Genomic DNA, 23941 nt, shown 5'->3' with positions numbered 1-23941 from the left:
CCCCTATCCCTATGTGTTCCCATTGCATCCTATTGTAACTAAACATTGTTTGCACTGTTTTCTAAGACTATACTGCATATTTTTGCTATTGTGTATATATATCTTGTGTATATTTCCTATCCTCTCCCTGAGGGTACACTCTAAGATACTTTGGCATATTGTCATAAAAATAAAGTACCTTTATTTTTAGTATAACTGTGTATTGTGTTTTCTTATGATATTGTGCATATGACACTAAGTGGTACTGTAGTAGCTTCACACGTCTCCTAGTTCAGCCTAAGCTGCTCTGCTAAGCTACCATTATCTATCAGCCTAAGCTGCTAGACACCCTATACACTAATAAGGGATAACTGGGCCTGGTGCAAGGTGCAAGTACCCCTTGGTACTCACTACAAGCCAGTCCAGCCTCCTACAATTACTCCTTTTAGTTACACATGGAAATTTGGTGCAAGGTATCGATAAAGAGCACAGATATTGATAAAGAGTGACACATGTTTGACCTAGAGGTTGGTGAGTGTTTTTGGGGTGAGGTATGGGCAGTGATGGACTTAAGTGTTCTGTGATTGTTACAGATGTGCTCTAATCATCGCCTACCTGATCATGGATATGTAGTTGAAGAAACCTTCGGCCGACCCATCAGAACTAAAGAATTTCTGGCCCATCTCGCTGCTACCCTACCCCGCCAAAGTACTAGAAAAAGCAATCTATGCACATTTCGGAATTTCATCAAGGCCAACAACTCCCTGGACAGCTCCCAATCCGGCTTCCGCAGCAATCACAGCACAGAGACAGCACTCCTGGCAGCCATCAACGACATCCATTACTCCTGGACCACGGCCACAACGCAGCACTCATACTCCTCGACCTCTCAGCAGCTTTCGGCACGGTCTCCCACAGCACTCTGCACATCAGACTCCACGACATAGGAATCCATGGAAGAGCCCTGGAATGGATCCACTCCTTCCTCTTCGGGAGGGTGCAGAGGGTCAGACTCACAGTCTGAGGGCCAGACCCACAGGTGTCAACTGCGGAGTCCCCCAAGGGTCCTCACTGAGTCCTACACTGTTCAACATAATACATGGCCCTTCTTGCTGCCATCGTCAGAAGCCACTGTATGAACATCGTGTCATATGCCAATGACACACAACTCATCATTCCCCTTACCGAAGCCCGGACATTGGTAGTAGGAACTTTCATGCAGGAATTGAAGCTGTCACTGCTTGGATTAGAGAAAGCTGCCTCAAGCTCAACTCCGACAAGACGGTGCTCATCATCTTCGGAAACGCCACCTCAGCTTGACACAACTTCTGGTGGCCCACATCCCTCAGCAACTCGCCTGCACCGACCGGGCACGCCTGCAACTTAGGAATCACCCTCGACTCCTCCCTATCCATGACCCGCCAGGTAAACTCTGTCGCTGCCTCCTGCTGGCACACACTATGCAAACTCCGGAAGATCTTCAGATGGATCCCAGCAGATTGTCGCAGGACAGTCACCCACGCCTTAGTCACGAGCAAGCTCGACTACGGCAACGCCCGCCTCACCGGCACCTTAACCAGGAACATCAAAAAACTTCAACTTATCCAGAATGCCACCGCTAGACTCATTCTGGACCTCCCTCGCCAAGGTGAGTATCCGCGCTTTACAAATACCGACTGATTGATTGATAGTTTGTATGGAACAAGATAGACTATGGAGTAGGTGTTTAATAGTCATTACTGTGACCACAAAAAAATGATTACCACTCTCGTAGACTTGGTCCATTAGCTGGATGTGCATAGTTTTCTTCCCTTCCCTACACAAAGAGTGTTTTAAGCTCCTCTGCGTATTGCATTGATTAGTACATCATCTTGCAAGAAGGAGTGAAACACTTTACTCTCCTTGTGGGACAGAAAAGTCCCTTGCATGGTGATGGACGCACACACATGCCCTGAGTGCCTCAATTGTAATGATGTCTGGATCCCTAATGCTGATTTTAATTGCCGTAGGCAAACACAGATCATGTGTGTGGACCATGACATAGGCCTGCCTTGCAGATTGTTGGACCGAGAGGGGCACCCACAGTGCTACCCTCATGATGGTGAAAGGCTACTGCTTTTACCATGAGTTAAGTAACACAAGTGTGGTGGTGGTAGCAATATATGTAGTAATCAGTAGGAGTGAACATGTCCTTTTTACCTGTGTCACTGGGAATGAGGCCTATAGGCTCATTTAAAGTTCTGCTGCTGTGTGCTTTGCCTACATCGGTTTGGTGTGTAGTGCTGAGCGGTGTATGTGTGGTATCCATTTTCTAAATCTATGTGTGCCAGTGAATGATACAATTCAGGGATAATGCAGTGCTGTGCAGGATGTGTATATTGTCTGCATGTGCTGGGTGTATGTTTGCCTGTGAGTGGAACAATACGTGGAGAATGTAGTGCGTGTATGTTATATGCATGTCCTGGGTGTATGTGTGTCTATGAATGGTACAGTACACAAAGATGTTACGCTGTGCAGTGTGTGAATTGTATATGAATGTGCTCAGTGTATAAATGGCTGTGGAGGATACAATACATGGAAGAGTCTAGGTTCCATTTTGGGAGACCCAAGAGTGGATGGAGAAACATTACTCTGGGTTCGATTTTGGGAGACCCAGGGCTAGATGGAGAAACATGATAGGCGGTATGGGATTCGCCCCTGACAGATTTGTGTATTGCTGTATTTGTGTAAGCTGGGTGGGACACACCGGAGGAAAGGAAACGTAGGCTCTCCAGTAAACCTAAAAGAGTGTTCTTTGATTTAAAGAGAGATCACAAGGAAGGGGCCTAGTCACATCTCAGGAAGGATATGGGAATGATAAGACAATTATAAAGAGCAGAGCTGACGCTCAGGGTAACTTTTTGATACACATATCACTGTGGCTGATATCCAGGTGTGAACCTCTAGTCACTCATATGGCCTGTATTGTGGGGCTATCAGATTGGAGTTGCTCCTGCTGTGACAAAGTGCTTCTGGAAGAAGAGGGAACAGAGGTGTATGTACTTCAAAAGGAAGCAAACCCCCAACATAAACTCTAAATACCCTAAGTCACATTTGGGTCTAGAAAGGAAGTACAAGAAGGGGAGCTTGAGACCGGAAGCTCTGCAAGGCTCGCCTGTGACAGGACTAGGGGCCAAGGCCTGCTAGTCTCCCAGCTGAGTGGGGGGACCTGCTCTGGAGCCTGGAGCACCAGCACCTGCCATCTTGCTAAGATTAGTGTGCCCTGTGAGGAAGCTGAGCGCATCGGAGGGAGGGATGTCCAGTGGGGAATCCTGGTGAGTGGATTTCCTTCACAAGGTATGAGGAAATGAGTGCTGCACTGATCTGATCATTGCCCTGTGCAGGGATAGTCAGTGACCCTGAATGCCAGGTGGGGCCATCGTGAAGAGCGCTTCAGTGCAGAAGGGGCAGTGACCCGATGTGCCAGAGGGGTCTATTGGGACCAAGCAAGAAGTGTGGGCTAGTCGGAATCATCATCATCATCATCATGGGAGGAAAGAGGGTGCATTGTTGACTCTACCAGAATTGAGATGTGACTGAGGACCAGTGCTTGTATTGGTACACCCTCCACTACTGGTGGGAAGGACCAAAGAACTTGCCCAGCTTGAGGAACCGCAAGAACCTCCCAGCTGCTGCCACTGCAGGACCATGTTTGGGGGAACTCTAGGATAGCCAAGCGTAGCCCACCTGGGCCACGTGAGACGGACTTACCCGAGACAGCCACTGCAGCTGTAGCGACCATGATGGGGGTGCCGTCAGACTCTGGTCGCTCAGACCCTGCTGTTGTGGGTAAGACTGATTTCAGAACAGTTTGCCCCAGGGGAACTTGCTTACCATATAGCACTGCAGCACTAGAACACTTTCCACTTTAATACGGAGTCGAAGTGGGAATCCTGAGACTTGGACTGCTAGTGAGTCTTAACCTGAATGTTGCCTTTAATGACATGGGAATAAGCACTACAGCAAGCTTAACGGGAGTGGGACTCAATGACCCGCCTATGAGAACACTAGAGTCCTGACCTCAGGGGACTGTGTGTAGTGTTTGTGAATGTTGTATTTTACTTTGTAGTCGTAAATAAATACTCCTTTTTTAATAAAGGTAATTACTTGACTGGATACATATTTATTGCTGCTGCTGCGTGTATTTTGAGTTGTGAGCCTTTATTCATCCCTCCTCTGTCTACTTCTCCCCCAAGAAGCCTTGAGTTCCTCGATCCACACTACCACTAAGAGTCAAGTGTTAAAGGCTTACTTGGCCCAGTTGCTCAGGCCCCTTAGTAGGTCGGGCCCCGGGACATCAGGAGAAAAAGTCTTCAGCCCCCTCGATTGAAGCACAGTAAACCCTTCTTGCCATATGGCTTTCTTAACGGGAATTCTGGCGCTCACAATATTTTTCATCATTACCTCTTTGTTTTATTCCTATACAGCAATTTTGCTTCCAGTATTAACTTACCCAAATGACTAACTGCTCAACACTAAGGTTGCTAATAAACACCATAGCATACAGTGTCTTCTTTGTACAGTTGAGTTATTGTAAGTTGTCATGTTGGCACCGGCATGACGAGGAGCAATGCCCGATGATGAAGCATGCCACCAAATGGTGGGTGAGGGCACTTGCTCCTATTAAGCAAATGCTGTAGGAGATCTGTATGTTCTCAATGAATAGATTTTAAGGCATCACACATTTGGGAACATTGAACCTGGCTAGTTTGTACATTTAAACTTTAAGAGATTGTACACTGGACCGAAGTAATTCTCCCATTGCCTCTTCCGTTTTGATTGATCATATATTTTAATAACCATTTACATTGGTTATAGGAAAGGCGGGAGAGCTTATTGACAGAGGAGACAACACATATGGAGGACGATGGGTCATCAATCCCAGCGGTGGCCTGATTTCAAAAGGGCATCCACTAGGAGCCACAGGTAAGAACTCATGCAGTTTCTTACATTTTTAGCCTGTCTTTGAGACCTTCAAAAACTGAATATTGGTTCATTGTGAGCATGCATTCCATTTAATATCAGCTTTGTTAAAATGGTTTCTATCTGTTGAAATGTTTGTATTTCTAGAGTGCCCCAACTTATATCTAAACACTTTCTGTTCCATAAACATTGTCTCTGTCAAAGAGATCCACCAGCAAAAACATGTAGTATATGAAATTACATTATTGTATTCCTTGCAGTGCAGTCACTCTCTGTGGGTGTGATTGTGACATGTGTATTAATCATTGGTTATGCTTGACCATAACTCCTTGATTGTGTTGGTGAACCTCAGTGCTGAGTTCTTTAAAGACAAATTATGATTTACTGGAGGGGGTCATATCAGTGGTCGTATCAAATACAGAGAAAATGGCCCTTAAAAAGCTAAAAGAATGGAAGGTAAAGGACAAGTTAAAGTAGGTCCTTGACCTGCTTTTGTTCTAATGAGATATTAACACTCTTGATCGTACAGAACTGTTGGTAGATGATCAAGAGATTAATGTTCTATTTTCTGATGAATTTGTACAGTGGGGGCTATCTGACCCAAGTCCTAAAGTTCATACTGGTCAGAAGAGAATATCCCTTTTGTGTATGTGTGTCCATCTAACCCTGGTGTTTATCCCTTGGTATTATTTGGAAACTACAAGGAGATCGTCACTATTGTCCTAACAAACAACATAACTGTGCACAGATAGCATAGTATTAAAGAGACTCTGCAAGGATTGGTGCTGAGCTGGGTTAGGCCGTATAATATTAGTGGGCATTCATAGGTCAGTAGGGTTTACTGGAAAATCTATACTGCCTTCACTCTGTTAAATCTATTACACATATAGGTGAAATCTGTGCAAGTTTGCTCCACGTAGGCCCACACAGTCCAACAAGGTCTTAAACTGAGGTAAAATGTGCATGCCAAGTTTAAATTTTCTGTTCTCAGCACACTAAATCAGCATCTTAATGGACTCAGGCTTTATCAAATTTCTCTGGCACAGCTCATAATCGGATTCCAGGCCTTTGCTCCCCCTAGTAAGCCAAGTTAACTAGTCTGCTCCCCTGCAGAGGGACCAAAGGCCTCCCCACACAAAAGGACAATTATCAGTAATTGATACAGTTCCTATGAGAGGAAGTAGTGTGGGGGAAATCTGCATCTGACAATTAGCTTGTCACACTCAGCCCAGGTCTACTGAACAAAGAAGGAAGTCCTGATCTCTGGAGACAAACTAGGAGGAGCTTGCCTTTGAAGTATTAATGGGAAGAGATGTCAGTGAGAGGTGAAGCCGAGACCCTCAGAAGCACTCTTCTCAGAGAAAAATGTAAGTCACCATGATGGATTGTCCAAGAATGCCGTGCAGGAGGGTGATACAGAGGTGTACGGATGATGTGGCATCCTAGGATTGGCCAAGGGTGCTTGATATCTAGAACTTTTCACCCCCATTTAAGAACCTCTGCACAAGAGAGAGAAACAGTTTAGAAGACTCAAGACCTGGGAGGCAATGATGGCAGGAAAATTCCCAGCTGGAATGAGGAGCAGCCTGATGCCCTACAAAGATGGTCTTTGGCAGCTGCTGACCCTGATCGACTAGGATTAGTCTCTCCAAGGCCAATGCCGTTGTCCCCCTTATGCCCTTGAGGATCAGTTAGGGGAAGACATAGACAACCCTTCCCTTGGCTCCTCTGATTGACAGCCATTAAAGCCATGGGGCGTGGGGAGGAGCATGCTCTGCTGGTTGGTAGTGAAGTGCAAGATGACCACACCAATACATGAGGAGGACCGGGAGCCAGGCATAGAAGAAGGCTGGTGCAGGGAGCCAGACGATCCAGCTGCATACAAAGTGCACCCTTTTACAGGTGAAGAGGCCCATTGAAAATGCTCCTAGTGACCAGACCTAGTCCAGGATGGAGGACATTGGTCCATCAAGGCCTAAGAAATGTAGTTTGAAAGATTTGGGTTTTTAAAACAAAAGAAATCCGCAGCTGAGCATGTAGCACTCTGCCCATTCATTTAAACTTCCTTGGGGTAGGTCAGAGCACGGGTTAGATGTACTATTGATTATTTAATTCCCTGTGGAGCAGGATTGTGTGGTGACCCCTCTCCTGAGCACCCCTCCTTAATATAAATCAGAAACGTCCTAGTTGTGTTAACAGTAAAACTTTGCCAATCGCCCATCCATTTCATGTAGCTCTGGTGTGCTACCAATAGTACCACTCTTTAACATCACTATCTAATGGCTTGTGGAAGGTCATAAATCGTTCCATGAAAATGAGCCAATTGTTTATGGTTCTTTTTAAAACATGTCGGCAGGGTCCCATATTAGAGCTAAGGGTCTGTGGTCCTGATTTAATCAGGATAAATGCTCTAGTTGTGGCTGGTAGTGAAGCAGCATGATGAATCCATTCTGATTGCACTCCAGGGCTACTTGAAATGGATGGCCGATTGGCAAAGTTTTATTGTTTACACAACTAGAATGTGTCTGATGATATCAAGGAGGGGTGCTTCCTATTTCAATTTTCGGACCTGATGATGACCTGCCTGAATTATTTTTGTTGTTTTAGGGTTGAAACATCAACATTGAATTTGAAAATTTGGATTGGCTTTTAAAACGTTCAGTAGGCTCACAACACCTATTGTTAGAGGTGTTTATCAGAGACCTCAAGCTTTTAACCGCAGTTTGGTTTCAGTTTTCATGTAAATAGCACTGTAGCACTTATACTAACACATAATTCACTTACACAGCGCCGTTATACAGGAGCACCTTGATTACTTTTAATTGTGGAATTTATGTTTCCAATAAATGTGATATATTATTTACGAACTTCATCCGTACAGAAAGTTCTTTATGGTACAACCAATGTCGTGGAAGTTAATTTATATTCTTCCCCCAGAGGGACCAAAAATCTTTCTGTTATATTATCCACTGAAGGACAGGGCACATGAATTATCCCAGTGCACCATATACTAGATTTGAATATGTATGGATAATGTTGTCTCATCGTTAATTTAAGTGTATTCATCTTTTTTGTATATATCACATAAAAATTGTTTATTGGTATTTTAAAAATTGGAGTTCACACATATATTTTTGCGACTAACGATAAATCTAGAATTCATGAGAGTTAAGTGTGATAAGACTATTTAAATTATGAACATAAATGACAGATTGAACACGTGACCAAGACCGTTGTCCAGTCAAGTTATTTTTGTGGTAACATAAGGTTTCTGCTAAACAGTAAAACTAGTTTGTTACGGTCTCTGGAGTCCTGCCTTACTCCTCACCAGTTGACGATATTGTTCTGGTGCCTGACTCACCAGCATGCCGAGCGCGCCCATCTCCAGGATTGCGGCCTTTTCTTCCTCTTCTATGTGTTTTTTCCCCTAAGGTAATCTGAGGCTGCCGCAACGTGGTATGCAGCACTTTTCAATTCTTAAGTAAAAGAAATATAAATAATGCTGTACCAGGCAGTTGCCTCATAAATCTTCAAGTGTAACAGCCACGCGTCAAACCACACAGCTCACTTTCTCTTCATCACTAACAAACCCCCACCATTAATCACCTATAACCCAAGATGACCACACCCTACATATAAACACCTGAAGTCCAAGCTGGGGAATCCAAGCTGGGGAATCCATGGAAACGCCGAGAGGATACCCATGCACACAGACCACTGGGTCATAGGATGGTCAACCTTCTTATTTAGGAGGGGCATTTGTCCCTGTCCTGGACTGTAATTCGAGGCATGGAGATCCAAGTATGGAAATCAATTAGCAGCCCTAGCATGTAGGTCGAAACTCCCTGCATGTCAGAAAAATGTTTTGGAAAACCAATCTCCAGTTTTGTGAATTAAGGGCCAGATGTTCGACCGTTTTGTTTTGAGACTCGCAATTTGCGATTTTTTTGTCAATCGCAAAACAAAATGTACAACAGTGTCAACCACACTGCCTCATCAATATTCATGAAGCAGGTCACAAATTGTGACCCATTTGTGAATGGTACAATCGCAGGGATGGTGGCCTGCTGGGGTCAGCAGACCACCATGTCTGTGATTGCTCTATCAATAAAGCAATTTTTTTTAAATGCAGAAAATGTACCTTTTCATTTTTTTCAGAGCAGGAATGATCCTTGGGACCACTGCCTGCTCTGAAAAAATGTCAGCACCCACATTCAAAAACGGGAAGGGGTCCCTTGGGAACCCCTTCCCATTTGTGAATGGGTTACCACCAGTTTGAAATTGGTGGTAACTGCGATTGTTTTGAGACCGCATTCACGGTCACAAAACAATCATACACGTGCCTGCGAGTCGCAATTAGGAATGGACGCCCTTGGAACGCCCCTTCCTCATTGCGAGTCACAATCCATATTTGGCGAGTTGGTAACAGGATACCAACTGGCAAAATAGGGATAGTACATTCAACAAGACCATTTTGCGATTGCAAAAGGCGATTTTCGCAGTTTGCAACCACAAAATTGCATCGTACACCTGGCCCTTAGTATTTTAAAAAAAGATCCCAGATTATTGCATGTTTGATTCACACACCCAGCAAAATTCTTTGCCTTTTAGTGCAACTGGTACACCCAACGCTGTATGAAGGCAGACAAGGTTCTCTAAACCGTGCAAGTGATTCTCCCCATGGAAGCAGAGGCCGAAGCAAAGGCCATAGCTTCAGCTGACCTGGCATGCCGGTGGATCCACTACCATACTTTCAATGACCTTCTCTGCTTCCCTCCTGTAGTCACTAACTAGCCATGGTAGAGGTTTTTGTACATGTGTTCCTTTGACGTAGTGCTCTAATGTGGCTTCAAAGTGTGGTGGGTGCAACTCAACTTAACTAAAACGACGGGCAGTAGCATTCGAGACAACTTAATTGTATTACCATTGTTTATACCCCCCAAACAATCAATAATTGAAGCAATCTTTTGTACACAGCTTTTATCGACTTCAAAACAGCGTTCGATTCAATAGACCATGGCAAATTATGGGGGATATTATTGGCCTGGAGTGTCCGCACAAGTCTTCTGAATGTTATTTTCAGCTTGTATTCGACACCTGACGAAAATCAGACTGACCCAGACATGACCACATGGGGAAGATCAGTACATAAAAGGGATTGAACCAAGGCTACATGTTAGCCACAATAATCTTCAATTTGCACATAGCCAGTTTAGGAGCAGCCCTTGGCGATGCAAACCCTCTTCCACTTAAATTATCTGCACATCCACTTAACATACTATAATGTGCAGATGCCACTGTGATCGTAGATAAAATGGCAGTTAGTCTGCAAATGAAACTAAGTAAGCTGAGTGAATTCTGTGCAAATCACAATTTGAGTATCAACAATGTTAGGACTAAAGTGGTAATCTTCGGTTGGCATCTCCTCAAGAAAGGAAATTAGTATTTAAATAGTAACAAGCTTAATCGTACTGGTGGATATAAATATCCAGGTATATGGCTGAATGACTGAGGTCCTTCAGCCGTATACCTAGATAGCAACCATGAAAACAGCAGCCATAGCATGAAATATATCTTTGTTTAGACAACTTAGTAAATTGTCAGGCCCGTCACTCAGTCCGTTCCTGCAAGTGGTCAAGAGCAAAATTATGCTCACACTAACTTCCGGCCAGATAGTTTTCCATAGGAAATACAGATGGTTACACATGTCTCCGAGGGTTACAACCAGGTAGTTTTTTCTCCTCCAGATAGCTTATCACAATCCCAAGTGTGCCTGGAATTCAGTCTTTTCAAGCAAGAATAAAGCCCACTGTGCAGAACTTAGAGCCGCTCCAAAGGAGCTTCTAAAACATCTACTGTGGCTATCAGTCAAGGACTCTGAGAACAAGAACCCATGGAGGAAATATCTGGAAGACTATTCAGTATCCCTGCACTTTAAAACCATCTGGAATCCGACCCTACAACCACAACAAACAAAATAAAATATTGTTAAACCAAGCAAAGTTGATCTCTTTAGCTGATGATCGACTAACCAACAAAAAAAAAAACAGAAACACAGTTGGATGGTGCTACGTAATATGGAAACAAGATAAGACAAACATATTGTAACTTACCTCTCAGTCTTAAGAGGAAAAGAAGGCTAGTCAGAGAAAGATTTTGTTTGCTTCCACTGAGGGTCTTGCTTTATGACTACCTGGTAGAGGGAAAGGACATCACGTATTGCCTCTGTAAAGCCCACCTGGAATCATTGCACCACATCATTGGTATCTGCAATGAGCTGGTTGTCCCGGGCGGAAATTCTCAAGGCAGTCCTTTTTTGCCACTAAACCTTAGGAATTGTACTGAAGCAGTTAAACCATGCCTCACTGGAACCGGTCACAAGTAACTGGTCGCTTTTAAAAATGTGAGAACATGGTTATAAACATGAGTAGTTTCAGAGTTTCATAAAATGCCAAATTACTTTCTGCTTTTACCAAGGATAATGAATGTTTGCTTTCTAGCTCAGCAGTGTAGTGATTTTATTGGTATCTTTTTGCAATGATTGTAAATAATTCAGCAATATAAATGTCGATTTCAAATCAAATGAAATAAAATGAATACATAATTGTTTAAAAACTATTTAAACAATCCACTTGCAGGTCATCACTGGAGAATTTCAAACCGACATTAGGGCAGTGACTATGGATATGTACATTTTCACGAGAAAAGATGTGTTTGTGAACCGCAAGCATTGACCGATCCTCAAAAGATGTAGTATATTCTACAGGGAGTGCAGAATTATTAGGCAAGTTGTATTTTTGAGGATTAATTTTATTATTGAACAACAACCATGTTCTCAATGAACCCAAAAAACTCATTAATATCAAAGCTGAATATTTTTGGAAGTAGTTTTTAGTTTGTTTTTAGTTTTAGCTATGTTAGGGGGATATCTGTGTGTGCAGGTGACTATCACTGTGCATAATTATTAGGCAACTTAACAAAAAAAATATATACCCATTTCAATTATTTATTATTACCAGTGAAACCAATATAACATCTCAACATTCACAAATATACATTTCTGACATTCAAAAACAAAACAAAAACAAATCAGTGACCAATATAGCCACCTTTCTTTGCAAGGACACTCAAAAGCCTGCCATCCATGGATTCTGTCAGTGTTTTGATCTGTTCACCATCAACATTGCGTGCAGCAGCAACCACAGCCTCCCAGACACTGTTCAGAGAGGTGTACTGTTTTCCCTCCTTGTAAATCTCACATTTGATGATGGACCACAGGTTCTCAATGGGGTTCAGATCAGGTGAACAAGGAGGCCATGTCATTAGATTTCCTTCTTTTATACCCTTTCTTGCCAGCCACGCTGTGGAGTACTTGGACGCGTGTGATGGAGCATTGTCCTGCATGAAAATCATGTTTTTCTTGAAGGATGCAGACTTCTTCCTGTACCACTGCTTGAAGAAGGTGTCTTCCAGGAACTGGCAGTAGGACTGGGAGTTGAGCTTGACTCCATCCTCAACCCGAAAAGGCCCCACAAGCTCATCTTTGATGATACCAGCCCAAACCAGTACTCCACCTCCACCTTGCTGGCATCTGAGTCGGACTGGAGCTCTCTGCCCTTTACCAATCCAGCCACGGGCCCATCCATCTGGCCCATCAAGACTCACTCTCATTTCATCAGTCCATAAAACCTTAGAAAAATCAGTCTTGAGATATTTCTTGGCCCAGTCTTGACGTTTCAGCTTGTGTGTCTTGTTCAGTGGTGGTCGTCTTTCAGCCTTTCTTACCTTGGCCATGTCTCTGAGTATTGCACACCTTGTGCTTTTGGGCACTCCAGTGATGTTGCAGCTCTGAAATATGGCCAAACTGGTGGCAAGTGGCATCGTGGCAGCTGCACGCTTGACTTTTCTCAGTTCATGGGCAGTTATTTTGCGCCTTGGTTTTTCCACACGCTTCTTGCGACCCTGTTGACTATTTTGAATGAAACGCTTGATTGTTCGATGATCACGCTTCAGAAGCTTTGCAATTTTAAGAGTGCTGCATCCCTCTGCAAGATATCTCACTATTTTTGACTTTTCTGAGCCTGTCAAGTCCTTCTTTTGACCCATTTTGCCAAAGGAAAGGAAGTTGCCTAATAATTATGCACACCTGATATAGGGTGTTGATGTCATTAGACCACACCCCTTCTCATTACAGAGATTCACATCACCTAATATGCTTAATTGGTAGTAGGCTTTCGAGCCTATACAGCTTGGAGTAAGACAACATGCATAAAGAGGATGATGTGGTCAAAATACTCATTTGCCTAATAATTCTGCACTCCCTGTATTATCTGTTTGTGAATTCACTGGATTTGAGGGAGAATGCAGGGTAACTTTATTTGGAGTGCATCATTATTCTATCAGAGCAACATCTGGAGTCTTCATAGTTACTTTTCGGTTGTCAGGTTTTGGTCCTCTTTTAAAATGTCGGACTTCTCCATTGGAGATATTCATGATAGTATATCATGGTGCTCTGAGAAACGCTTAGATTTTCATAGCCACTGATGTACTTGTTCTAAAGATCGAAAAAAAAGTCCGAAGCATTAATATAACCCGATTGCTGCTCCTGTGACTTTTTTAATTGGTAGAAATTGGATGATGAACGTGCCAGGTAAACCAATATGGCATCCTTTCAGCACTGTAGTCACTGTCACAAATAATAGCAAAATAAGAGTTGAACAAAATAGCTGCCAAAAAAAGACAAAAACATCGATAAAACAATTAAAAATCATAATGGCAAAGTCAGATGTTTTATGCATTAACACCTAATATCCCAGTCCGAGAAAAAAGGTAAATTGTCAACTTTCGAGGCAAATAATCAGGGCTCTCAAACTGCAGGGATTTAAAAGTCAGGCATGTAAATACAAAGCTCAATCTCAAATCAAAACGAAGCAAGTGTGTGCAAGACCGGCTACTCCCCTCTTTTACTTCTGTTCACCTGCCTGATAAAAAGCCTCCATAGACTTTAATGTGGCTAGCTCCTTTTTCACCCTCCAAAAAAATCTTCATTCTCCCTTCACATTAATGAGGTCGCCCTCTTAAACGACCACCTTTACCTACGATGTTGAGTCATGAGGTTGACGTGTATGATACCCATACTCTGCACCAGAGGAGACATGCTGCAGCTCCTTTGGGCCTCAGGCTCGAGCCCACCTGGAGTAGGAGAACTGATGGCTTTCGGAGCACTGGAAGTACTGCAAGTGAACTAGGGCGAGGGCTCAAACCACAGTATGCATGTCAGTGACTGGAATAAAACGAAGAAATTTCTTTGTAAAGAAAAAAAAAATTAGTAATTATCTGATCTGGTTGGAGTCCACATTTGAGATTTCAAAGTCGGTCAAGTGACTCGAGATGGAATAACCTCGGACAACGGTGCAGTTTGTTCCTGCTCCCTCATCATGCAAAATCATGATGGGGCCAAAATCTTTAGCGATTCTCGTCATTTTAGGAAACATGACCCGGGAAATGGATGGGGGAAGGGTTTTCCCCTGCTTGGCATCTCCCTCTCATACATTTCCTGCGTTGCGCAGAAAGTAAGTTTCCTCCTGTGGGATTGGGGGTCACCATGTCGCCCGAAGCTCTCTTCATCTCACAGTCCTCAGATACAAAGTCACTTGACTAAGCTAAAGAGGAGCACAAAGTGGTCATTGTGGGTTTAACTTTATCTTGTTGCAGGAGTTGCATTGCAGACTGATCTTTACGTAAGCGCGAGCACTGATCACAAGACTAAGTAGAAGATGCTTCCGTTCATGCCACGAGGAAGCTGGGTCACTGTGACTGGGTCTGACGTACTTTATGAGAGCTTTCCTGCAACACCAGAGATGGCCAAGGTACCAGCTCAATAAGGCAACTGCTGTAAGCAGATGCCCCGGAACTAGTCACTGAGCTGAAAGTGTCACCCATAGTGAATGTTTGATCCGGAAATCAAAGAAAGGAAGATGTGTGGTAAACGTACCCATCGAACATCAATTGATTTAACCAAAGTAACAATGAGCCTTGGTGTAGGGCTGGAGGCTGAGTGTAGCAAGAAAGACAGGTATTTGCAATGCAGTGGGTCTCGCATTTGTGAGAGTTAAAGCTATTGGCATTGTAAATGTTTTTACCCATGTATTTTGTTTTGTAGTGCAGTGGATGAATGTGGTGTGTAGTGGAATTATGTGTGTTTTTCATTGTAATATTAGAGAGGCGGGATAGTCCTGTGAGAGAGCGAGATAGATGGGGAAGAGAGAGTACAAGAGAGAGCTAGAGGGAGAAGTGGAAGGGGCACATGGAGGGAGGGGGGGTTGGAGAGGTGGACCAGTGCACAGCGTGAGGAGGTACAGGTAGGTACCATGCGTCCGTCGGCAAGGGCGGCATGAGCGTGTGAATGAAAGGGAGTGGAGAGATCAAGGGCATGCATGTGACATAAATGGAAACTGAGATAGCAGAGATCATAAAGAGATGCACAGAAGAATGGAGACTACAGGGGGATCAAATGAAATGGCTGGAAGAAAGAGAACTGAGGAAAAGAGGAGGATAGAAACATATAAAGAGGACTGGAAAGGTATGGTGAAGAGACGGAGGGGACAGAAAGTAGGGGCCTATAGAAGAAATAAAGGAGAGAATGGAAAATAGCAAGTAAAAGGGTGCAATGGACAGAGAGAGGAGATAATGTAAGAGGGAAAAACCAGAAATACAGGGGAGGGTAGAGAGATAGACGAAGTAGCGAAGTAGGAAGGATGATAAATTTACAAGGAAGGATGTAAAGGTGGCCAGAGACTGATGAGAGGGAAACACAAAGGTTCCAATTCATGGTACAGTGAATGTTGGAAGTAGTTAGAGGATGCAGAGATACTTGGTTGGATGTCTCAAGGTAGGAGAGCGTGAAGAGAAGGTCAATTAGTGCTGAATCCCTTCTCCGCGGATAGGACCGGAAATTATGCCAGCCTGAAGTGGACGAATTACGAGGCTGTAAAGAAGAGTGCCACGAAAGCCAACAAATTGTGAGCAACAGGCGGGCTCCAAGCCCTTTTCTAATTACAGTAGCGTCTTGCAAGCGATACGCATGCGCTAGCACATGCTATCGCAGGCTCAATGCTAAAAAGTATGCCCTTCCAGTTAAAGAAAGCGTATGACTTGAAGGGAATTTATGGGCCAAACCACTCGAGAAGTACTTCATCTTGATATTTAACCACTTTTTAGCTACTCTGCTACATCGTTATGCATATTTCAAGGCATACTACGATATATTTTTTTTATATGTCTTTATTGCTTTTATACAGAAGATTGCATAAATCACAACCCATTAATATATTCCCCAACTGTGTAATCCCTCCCTCTCCCCGACGTGCACTGAGTACATTAAATACAGATCTTATGACAGCCAGTCTCTGTGGTCCTGAGGTAGGTCAACGTTTCAATGTGTTCATGAAGCAACTGTAGCCATCTGTTCGGAGTCCGAGCCCGAGATAGAATTGTCTTCCTCCGTAGTAGGGGCATCCACCTTCCTTAAATTATCCTGCAATAAGTCCCAATGTGTGGCATTCTCTCTGGGTCTTTGGCCCCGTAGGGCTTCTTTTGTTAACACAGTGCTCTCTATTCCCGCCCACTTTTCTAGTGCACTTTGCCATCTACTTGCTATTGGGCCCCCTGGATCTTTCCAGTGTGAGGTCATTTCTCTTTTTGCTAATATCAGGGCCAAGTCTATGAATTTGTTGGAAGTTTTGTGTGACGAGGGGCGCGGGAAGTCCCCTAAAATTGCTGCTAAAGGGCTTGGTGTTAGAGGTCTTTCAGTACAGCTGGCTATTATCCTGAATACTTCTGTCCAGTATGAACTAATCTGAGGGCAATTCCATAACATGTGCATTAGGTCTGCCGCTGGTTTGGAGCATTGCAGGCAGAAAGAGTTATTTGCGTTATATATTTTGGTTATCATTTGGGGGGTAAGATAGGCTCTATGGAAAATGTACATGTTTAGCAGTTTAAATCTCGCATTCCTGGAAACTGAGTAGACATGGGCTGCTATTCTGGTCCATTGGGTATCTTCCAATGGAGTTTCAAGATCGGTTTGCCATTTTGCTTTGAGTTTAATTGGAGTGCAGATGCTGTTCTGCATGAATTTATATGTCCCCGATACTATTCCCCTTTGGTCTCCTATGGAGCAGAGGAGTTTGCAACCCCCGTGGATCGGGTGTTCGTTAGTACCTGCGCCCCACAGTTTTTGGATAATTCTAATGAGGGCACAGTAGTGAGAAATAATCCGGGTGGGAGGGTAAATCTATCCTGCAGTTCTGCGAAGGTGCAGAGTTTCCCATTAAGGAACAGGTCGCCTAAATTCGTAATATTAAAAGGGGCTGATTTATTAATATGTTTGGTGATTTGAGTACCTGGGGGGCAGTTCAAAGACTTCAGAGGTATCTTAGTGGCGTATGGGGTCTTAGTGTGCGAAAGTTTGAGGTAGAGATCCCAGCAATATCTAGCAGCTTCCCACTCCAAAGGGAGCGGCTCTTTTGGTTTCTTGGGGTTGAATACTATACATAAGATTTTTCCTAGCGAACAGTTTAAAGGTATCTGTAGATCTTTTTCAACTGAGGGTTTATTAATTAATTTCTCTAGCCATTGAAGCTGTCCCGCCCAATAGTACATTTCTAGGTTAGGCGCAGCTAGTCCTCCCTCCGATGTAGGTCTTTGTAGCATGTGCAATGCAATTCTGTGTCTGTTAGGTCCCCATATAAAGCTTGCAATTAAAGAGTTTGTGTTCTTAAATACCGAACTCCGGATTATTAGAGGGAGCGTAGAAAAGTAATATAGCAGTACTATCATTTTAAGCAAAGCGACTCTCCCTGCGACTGTAAGAGGCAGGGTGCTCCAGAATTGCATGCTAGATTTGATTCCTCTAATTGTTCCATGTATATTCCCCTCTAGCATATCTTCAACTGAGTGATAGATGTTGACTCCCAGATATTTAAAGGTGTTTGGGGACCAGGGCAAACTCCTAGTGTCGGATGGCTCCGGGGTGTCCCTGAACGCCGGAAAGACGGAGGATTTCCTCCAATTAATCCGGAGTCCCGAGGCAGAACTGAAACTTTCTAGCATTTCTATCGCCCAAGGAAGATCGGCACTCAAGTTCTTGAGGAAAAGTAGCATGTCATCAGCATAGAGGGCTACGTGATGTGTCCAATTATTAATCAGGATGCCCTCATAGTATCTTTTGGATCTAGCAGTTTGTGCAAGGGGTTCGACCGCTATGGCGAATAGGAGGGGGGAGAGTGGGCAGCCCTGTCTGGTCCCCCTTCCCACGGTGAAGGGCTCGGAAATGGTGCCACCCGTGCCAACTCTTGCTGTGGGGTTTGTGTACAGTAATTTCGTCCATCGAGTGAAGCCCTCTCCCAGTCCCAGTTTTAACATTTCTTGTTCTACGTAGTCCCACCTCAAGCTATCAAAGGCTTTTTCAATGTCTATTGAGATTATTGCTGTGTGTGGTATGGAATTAGGCACGAAGTGAAGAATGGAGACTAAGCGTCTGATATTTTGCGCTGTACTGCATAGAGGGATGAAGCCCGATTGATCCTGATGAATCAATGAGTACATGAAGGGTAAGAGTCTGTTAGCTAATATCCCGCTTAAATTTTGTAATCCAGGTTTTCCAGGTTTTGGTAATGGGACCATTATGGCTTCGTTGGTGGATTGAGGTAATTTATTATTGTGCCACGCTTCTGTGTATAATGTGCAGAGTCTAGGTGCTAGTGTATCCTGATATAATTGATAGAACTCTGACGGAAGGTCGTCTGCTCCCGGTACTTTTCCCTTTGCCATGCTTTGTATTGCAGCTTTAATTTCCGCTATCGAGATAGGGGCGGCTAGGGTTTCACTCTCTTCGATTCCCAGTCTAGGGAGGGCAAGTGACTCCAACTCTGTGATCTGATTAGTTGAATCAGTGGGTGGGACATAAAGGGAGGAGTAGTATTCGAAGAAGCAGGTGTTAATTTCTTTTTGGCTGAGTACTCTGTCACCTGGGGTCCTCTCAACTCTGAGTATAATAGTTTGTTGTTTGGAGGGTTTGGCTAACCACGCCAATAGCGCGCCTGCCTTATCTCCTTCAGCGTGCTGTCTACTTAAGTACTGTTTGTAGTTGAAGCAGGATAGCCTGATATTTACTTCAACTATTTTTGGTTTAGTTTCCCGCAAAAGAGGGAGCAGCTCAGGGTGTGAAGGAAGGTTGCGTTCTGTGATTCTTAGGCAGTCTTCAAGTTTTTTAAGCTCAGAATCGATAGCTCTTTGCACACCTACACTTTCCCCGATACAATTGCCTCTGGTTACTATCTTAAAGGTTTCCCATTCTAATGTTCTAGTGGAAGCTGTTCCTCCATTTAGTTTGAAGTAGTCTTTGATACTATTGTGTAGGTAGTGTTTAAAGGCCTCGTCTTCTAAGAACTCTGCCCTCAATCGCCAAGAGGGGATCACAGGTTTTCCCTATGTCACTTTAAATAAATCAGTAATGGATTGTGATCTGAAATGGTACGGCTCAGATATTCAGCCGAGACTACGATGGGTAGTAGCTCTGGGGAGGCTAGTATGGTGTCTAGTCTAACGTGTAGGTCATGTACTGCTGAATAGAATGAGTATTCTCTATAATGCGGGTTGAGGTGTCTCCAGCAGTCTCTAATTTGCTGTTGTGTTGTTGCCATTCCTCAAAAGCTCTAGCAGTTTTTAGTGTTTGTGTATGTGAGGGGGGGGCGCGATCTGTCCAGATTTATATCTGTTATGCAGTTAAAGTCCCCACCTATTATGTTCGAATTCGCTAGGATCGGACTCCGCTCCCTAGAGAAAGTGTCAAAGATCCTGGTTCGGGGCATAAAGACCTCCAATGGTTATTTCCCTTCCATCTAACCTTCCTGATATAACAACGTATCTACCTTCTTTGTCTAGGTTTGAGTGAAGGGCCTGGAATGGAATGCCGGGACGTATCCACACCAGAACTCCTCTTGCAAACGCTGAGAAATTAGAAGCAAATATTTGGCCTCTCCATCTCTTCCTAAGTGCCCTAACCTCCTGTTCTAGCAAATGAGTTTCCTGCAGTATAGCAATGTGGGCTCCTCTGCGTTTAAGGTAGCAGTACACCTTATATCGCTTGGCAATATTATTTAACTCCCTAACATTCCAGGTTATTAATTTGGATCTTGAAGTCATAGTCTTGATTTACTAGTTGTTGGCTACTATTAAGGGACGAATCCAAGAGTAGTTTGTTGCTACCAAAAACTATCAGTTGTTTAGAACTAGAGATATTGACCATTCTAGGCCTCAGTGCACAAATTCCCCCTAAAACTAACTGAATAAACATAACTCCCAACTCCCACTCCCCAGGACCGGTTACTAAAACTCTTCCCGTCCAAACTGTTAACAGTCCTATTCTAATATCCTACAGGTGAGTGGCGTGGCTGGGGCCGAGAGCGCGTGTTCAGAGCCCCTCCCAGTGCCCGGCCACAACATGGAAAGCTCATTGTAGAGTCCGCTTTTAACACAGGAGTTTACCAGCAGTGTTCCTGAGCTAGTACTGAGCAAGATCCAACATCGGAGTTAATTGTTTTCTTTTAAATACTCACGGTCAGGATGGGCCGAACAAAGAGCAGTCAAATAATTTCTTCGGAGGTTCCTAGCGTTATTATAGGTAGGCTGGTGGCAGTGTCTCATAAGGATATTGATGAGCCCCCGCAGCTGGAGTCCAGGTCTGGGAGGTTACCAGAGGACCTAGGTTTGTGGCAGGAACCCTGGCTAAGGGCGGTGGCTGCGTCACGGCGTCTCGCATTTCCTGAAGCGATTGATGTTTAGGGGGGGCTGCCCCCGTAGTCCGCCTAGAAGAGCGACTGCGTTTCTTTCCTGGTTCGCGGGGGGTCCGGGTGGAAGAGCCGAGGTGGACAGGTTCAAGGTTTCCAGTCACTTGCCTACCAGCTGAGGTGAAATGAAGAAATGCGTTTTACCTTTGTATTCTATTCTGAGTTTGGCAGGGAAAAGAATTGCATATTTTATCCCATTTTCTCGTAGGGTGCGTTTGTGACTATGAAACGAGGCTCTTTGCGCCTCGGTTTCTCTCGTGAAGTCCGGGAAGATCATAACCCGCTGATTATTGCATATAGTTTTGCCTAGTTGTCGTGATTGGGAGAGTATATAGTCTCTATCTTTGTAATGTAACAGTTTAGCTATAATTGGGCGTGGTCTAGTTCCTGGAGGTGGAGCTCTTTTGGGGATCCTATGAGCTCTTTCTATTGCGAAATAAGCTGAGAGGCCTTCAGGGGCCACTGTGTTTCTTATCCAGGTTTCCAGGAAGGATTCTAAGTTTAATTGCAGAGGTTTCCGAGTCTTCCGGTATTCCTATAAATCTGAGGTTATATCTACAAGCTCGGTTTTCAGCATCTTCTGCTCTAGTTTCCAGTGTCTTAATGCGGGCTGTTATATGTGTTAGTTCTTTGGTTGTTGCTTGTTGTGCAAGGTCGACTGTAGATATAGATTTTTCGTTCGTCTCCACTCTCTCTTTCAGTTTGCGGTGGTCGTCTCGTAGTAGTGAGAGGTCCGACGATAGGCTGTCAATTTTTTTCTCAAGTGCTTCCCGGGATTCTTTAATAGCTAATAGGACCGTGTCCAAGGTTGTTTCTTGTGAATTCAGGTTATCAGAGCGAGCCAGGTTGGAGGGTTGTGTGGGTTGTTTCGTATTTGCAAAATCCGATGGGGGTTGATCTTCACGCCTTTTGGGTTTCCCCATGATTAAAACCTTTGCTGTGCGCGGAGAAGGTGAATCGAGTTCCCAAGCCACCGCCGAGGTCAGACTGGATCACCTAATCCACCCTTGAGTTTCTCCTTCTTCAGGTTTCCGTCAGTTGGGGCGGCTCCCCGCCTTTCCACTCCGCCTCCTCCCCTAATTGGCACTGTCTGTGGAGTTCAGATGGATCCAAGGTAAGTGGAGGTGGCCAGGGCGTGAAGGGAGTTCGGTGATTCGATCTCTTGTGCGTCCAACCAGGTCGTGAAGCCGAGAACTGAACTTGGTTTTGCTCCCTCCATGTCCTTCCACCTTTAGGGTGGGACCCCATGCGGTCCCCCGGATGGTCACATTGAACTCTTCAGGAGTCGTTTACGGGTGATAGTCCCCTCCAGGGTATCCAGGTGTGCTTTGATGGAGCTCCCTGTTCGTTGGCCCGGGGGCCCCCAGTAAAGGTCCGGTTATGCTTTCCACAGAGGGGGCAAGATGCAGGAGCAGGTAGTGTGATCCGCGTCTGCCCCCGCTGAGTTAATGACCCAAGCCCCTTAACGTGCAGAGATATGGGCCGGGGCATCGTAGTCCAACATCCCCACTCTGTTTACAGCTTTGGAGGAGACCCGATGTGTGGACAGGACCAGTCTCTGATGGGGGCTCCCGGAGGTAAAGCGGCTCCGGTGTCCCCAATTACTCAAAGCTCCCTCAGAGGGGAGGGCCTGACTTCCTCCCCTTGGCGCGGCGACTCCAGGAGGAGAATTCTTTTAATTTAGGCAGGGGGTATGGCGAGTATCCTTCGTGTTGCAAGTGCTAGTTTTTAAGGCTTTTGGGGGGACGGACTCCAGTCCGCTCCGCGCGCTCTGGTGGGGCCCCACTGTTTACCTCCGCTCGCGCTTCTTTGCCCTCATCAGTCCTCGCGCCTATCTCAGGGTCAACAGCCCTCCCAGCTGGCTTCTCGAGTTGCTGGCTTCAATTTCCGGACTCTACCGCAGATCCGGGCCTCCGTGCCTTTGTCTTCTCACCAGCAGCCGCCGCAAACGCCGTGGCCGCCATCTTGTTTCCCATAGTTTTCCCCGGGACGTCCATTACACTCTCCCAAAGATGATTTCGCGGGGCAGAATCGCCAGGAACAGAGTCGCCTCCGATGCCGGGGGTCCACAGGGGAGGGTCCCAGCGGGTCGTAAACACTCCGGTGAGCTCTGCGCGGAGATAATGTCGGCCGGGCCCCGATCGCGGCCCCGGAGCTCCGCGTTACGCTTGCAGCCTCATCGGCTGCCAGCCACGCCCCCCCTCAAGGCATACTACGATAACTGACAAGTGGATCTATGTCATACGCCGCAGCTTCAATGAGTTAGGGTTCATTAGCAACCAACAATATTGTAATTTTTGACCATGTATACCAATATTAAAAGCAATACTACAAGTCCCAGAATGCAATGTATTGTTGTTAAAAAGTCAATAGTGTCTGAGCGCCTTGCATTTAGCATGGACTCTCTTGTCAGTTAATGATGGATGTCCCTGGTTGGAGAAGAAGCAATGTGTTCCCAGGGTTTTAAGTGGGATGACAAAACTAAGGGGGGGGGGGGGGGCGTTCTCTGGAAGGTATGTGGCTGACAGGGGCGTGGCCTAAACTATGGATCTTAAGGCATTTTTTTTTTAAATTGGAAAAATGCATGGAATTGTTTTATGTCCGGCTTACCAACTTAGAATTCCCCTGCTGTACAGCACTGAGAAGATGACAAAATTAGTGTCTCCTCTCTGGATACTCTTTGAGGCTCAAGGAGAGGCAACAGTGGCCGATCTGACTTTACAACGAATGCCTTCAGGGGAGTGTAATCACAGACTGCACCAGCAAATCCTACACGATGTTACTAGCACCCTTTCAAAGGTAGGCCCCAGTTTTCTCTGCATAGACAGTATATGTTCATATGCACCTGAACCCTAGCTTTTGTGACAATGTTAAAAATGAAAACAGATGACTTTGGTTCAAGTTCTATTTAACTAGTATATAATTGCAACGTATACAAGCAGCTGATATTTATCTCTGGGAAAGATGGGATGATTTGGGGATAATGTACGGATCTGCATGTATCTGTTTATCGCTTTGTAGATTTCTGGGCCTATCTAGGTTTGTATGTTTATACATGTCTAGATTTGTCTAGATGTATATGTATCTGGCAAGCTATATGTATGTACCTGTAAGTCTATCTCTAGGTCCACTTTAGGATTTACCCATGT

At 44.7% G+C, this 23941-nt stretch overlaps 1 protein-coding gene across 1 annotated transcript in view; it reads left to right on the top strand.

Moving 5' to 3' along the window:
• SCP2 (sterol carrier protein 2) overlaps positions 1-23941 on the top strand; it is a 322938-nt gene that overhangs the window by 201989 nt on the left and 97008 nt on the right. The window contains exon 11 of the mRNA XM_069232654.1: positions 4837-4944. Coding sequence (XP_069088755.1) covers positions 4837-4944 — 108 coding nt within the window. The remainder of the gene's footprint in view (positions 1-4836; positions 4945-23941) is intronic.

This window comes from Pleurodeles waltl, chromosome 4_2, assembly GCF_031143425.1.
Source record: "Pleurodeles waltl isolate 20211129_DDA chromosome 4_2, aPleWal1.hap1.20221129, whole genome shotgun sequence".
NCBI classification, from domain to species: Eukaryota; Metazoa; Chordata; class Amphibia; order Caudata; family Salamandridae; genus Pleurodeles; species Pleurodeles waltl.
Note: the sequence above shows the minus strand (reverse complement) of the source record. Positions and strands in the feature narration are given on the sequence as shown.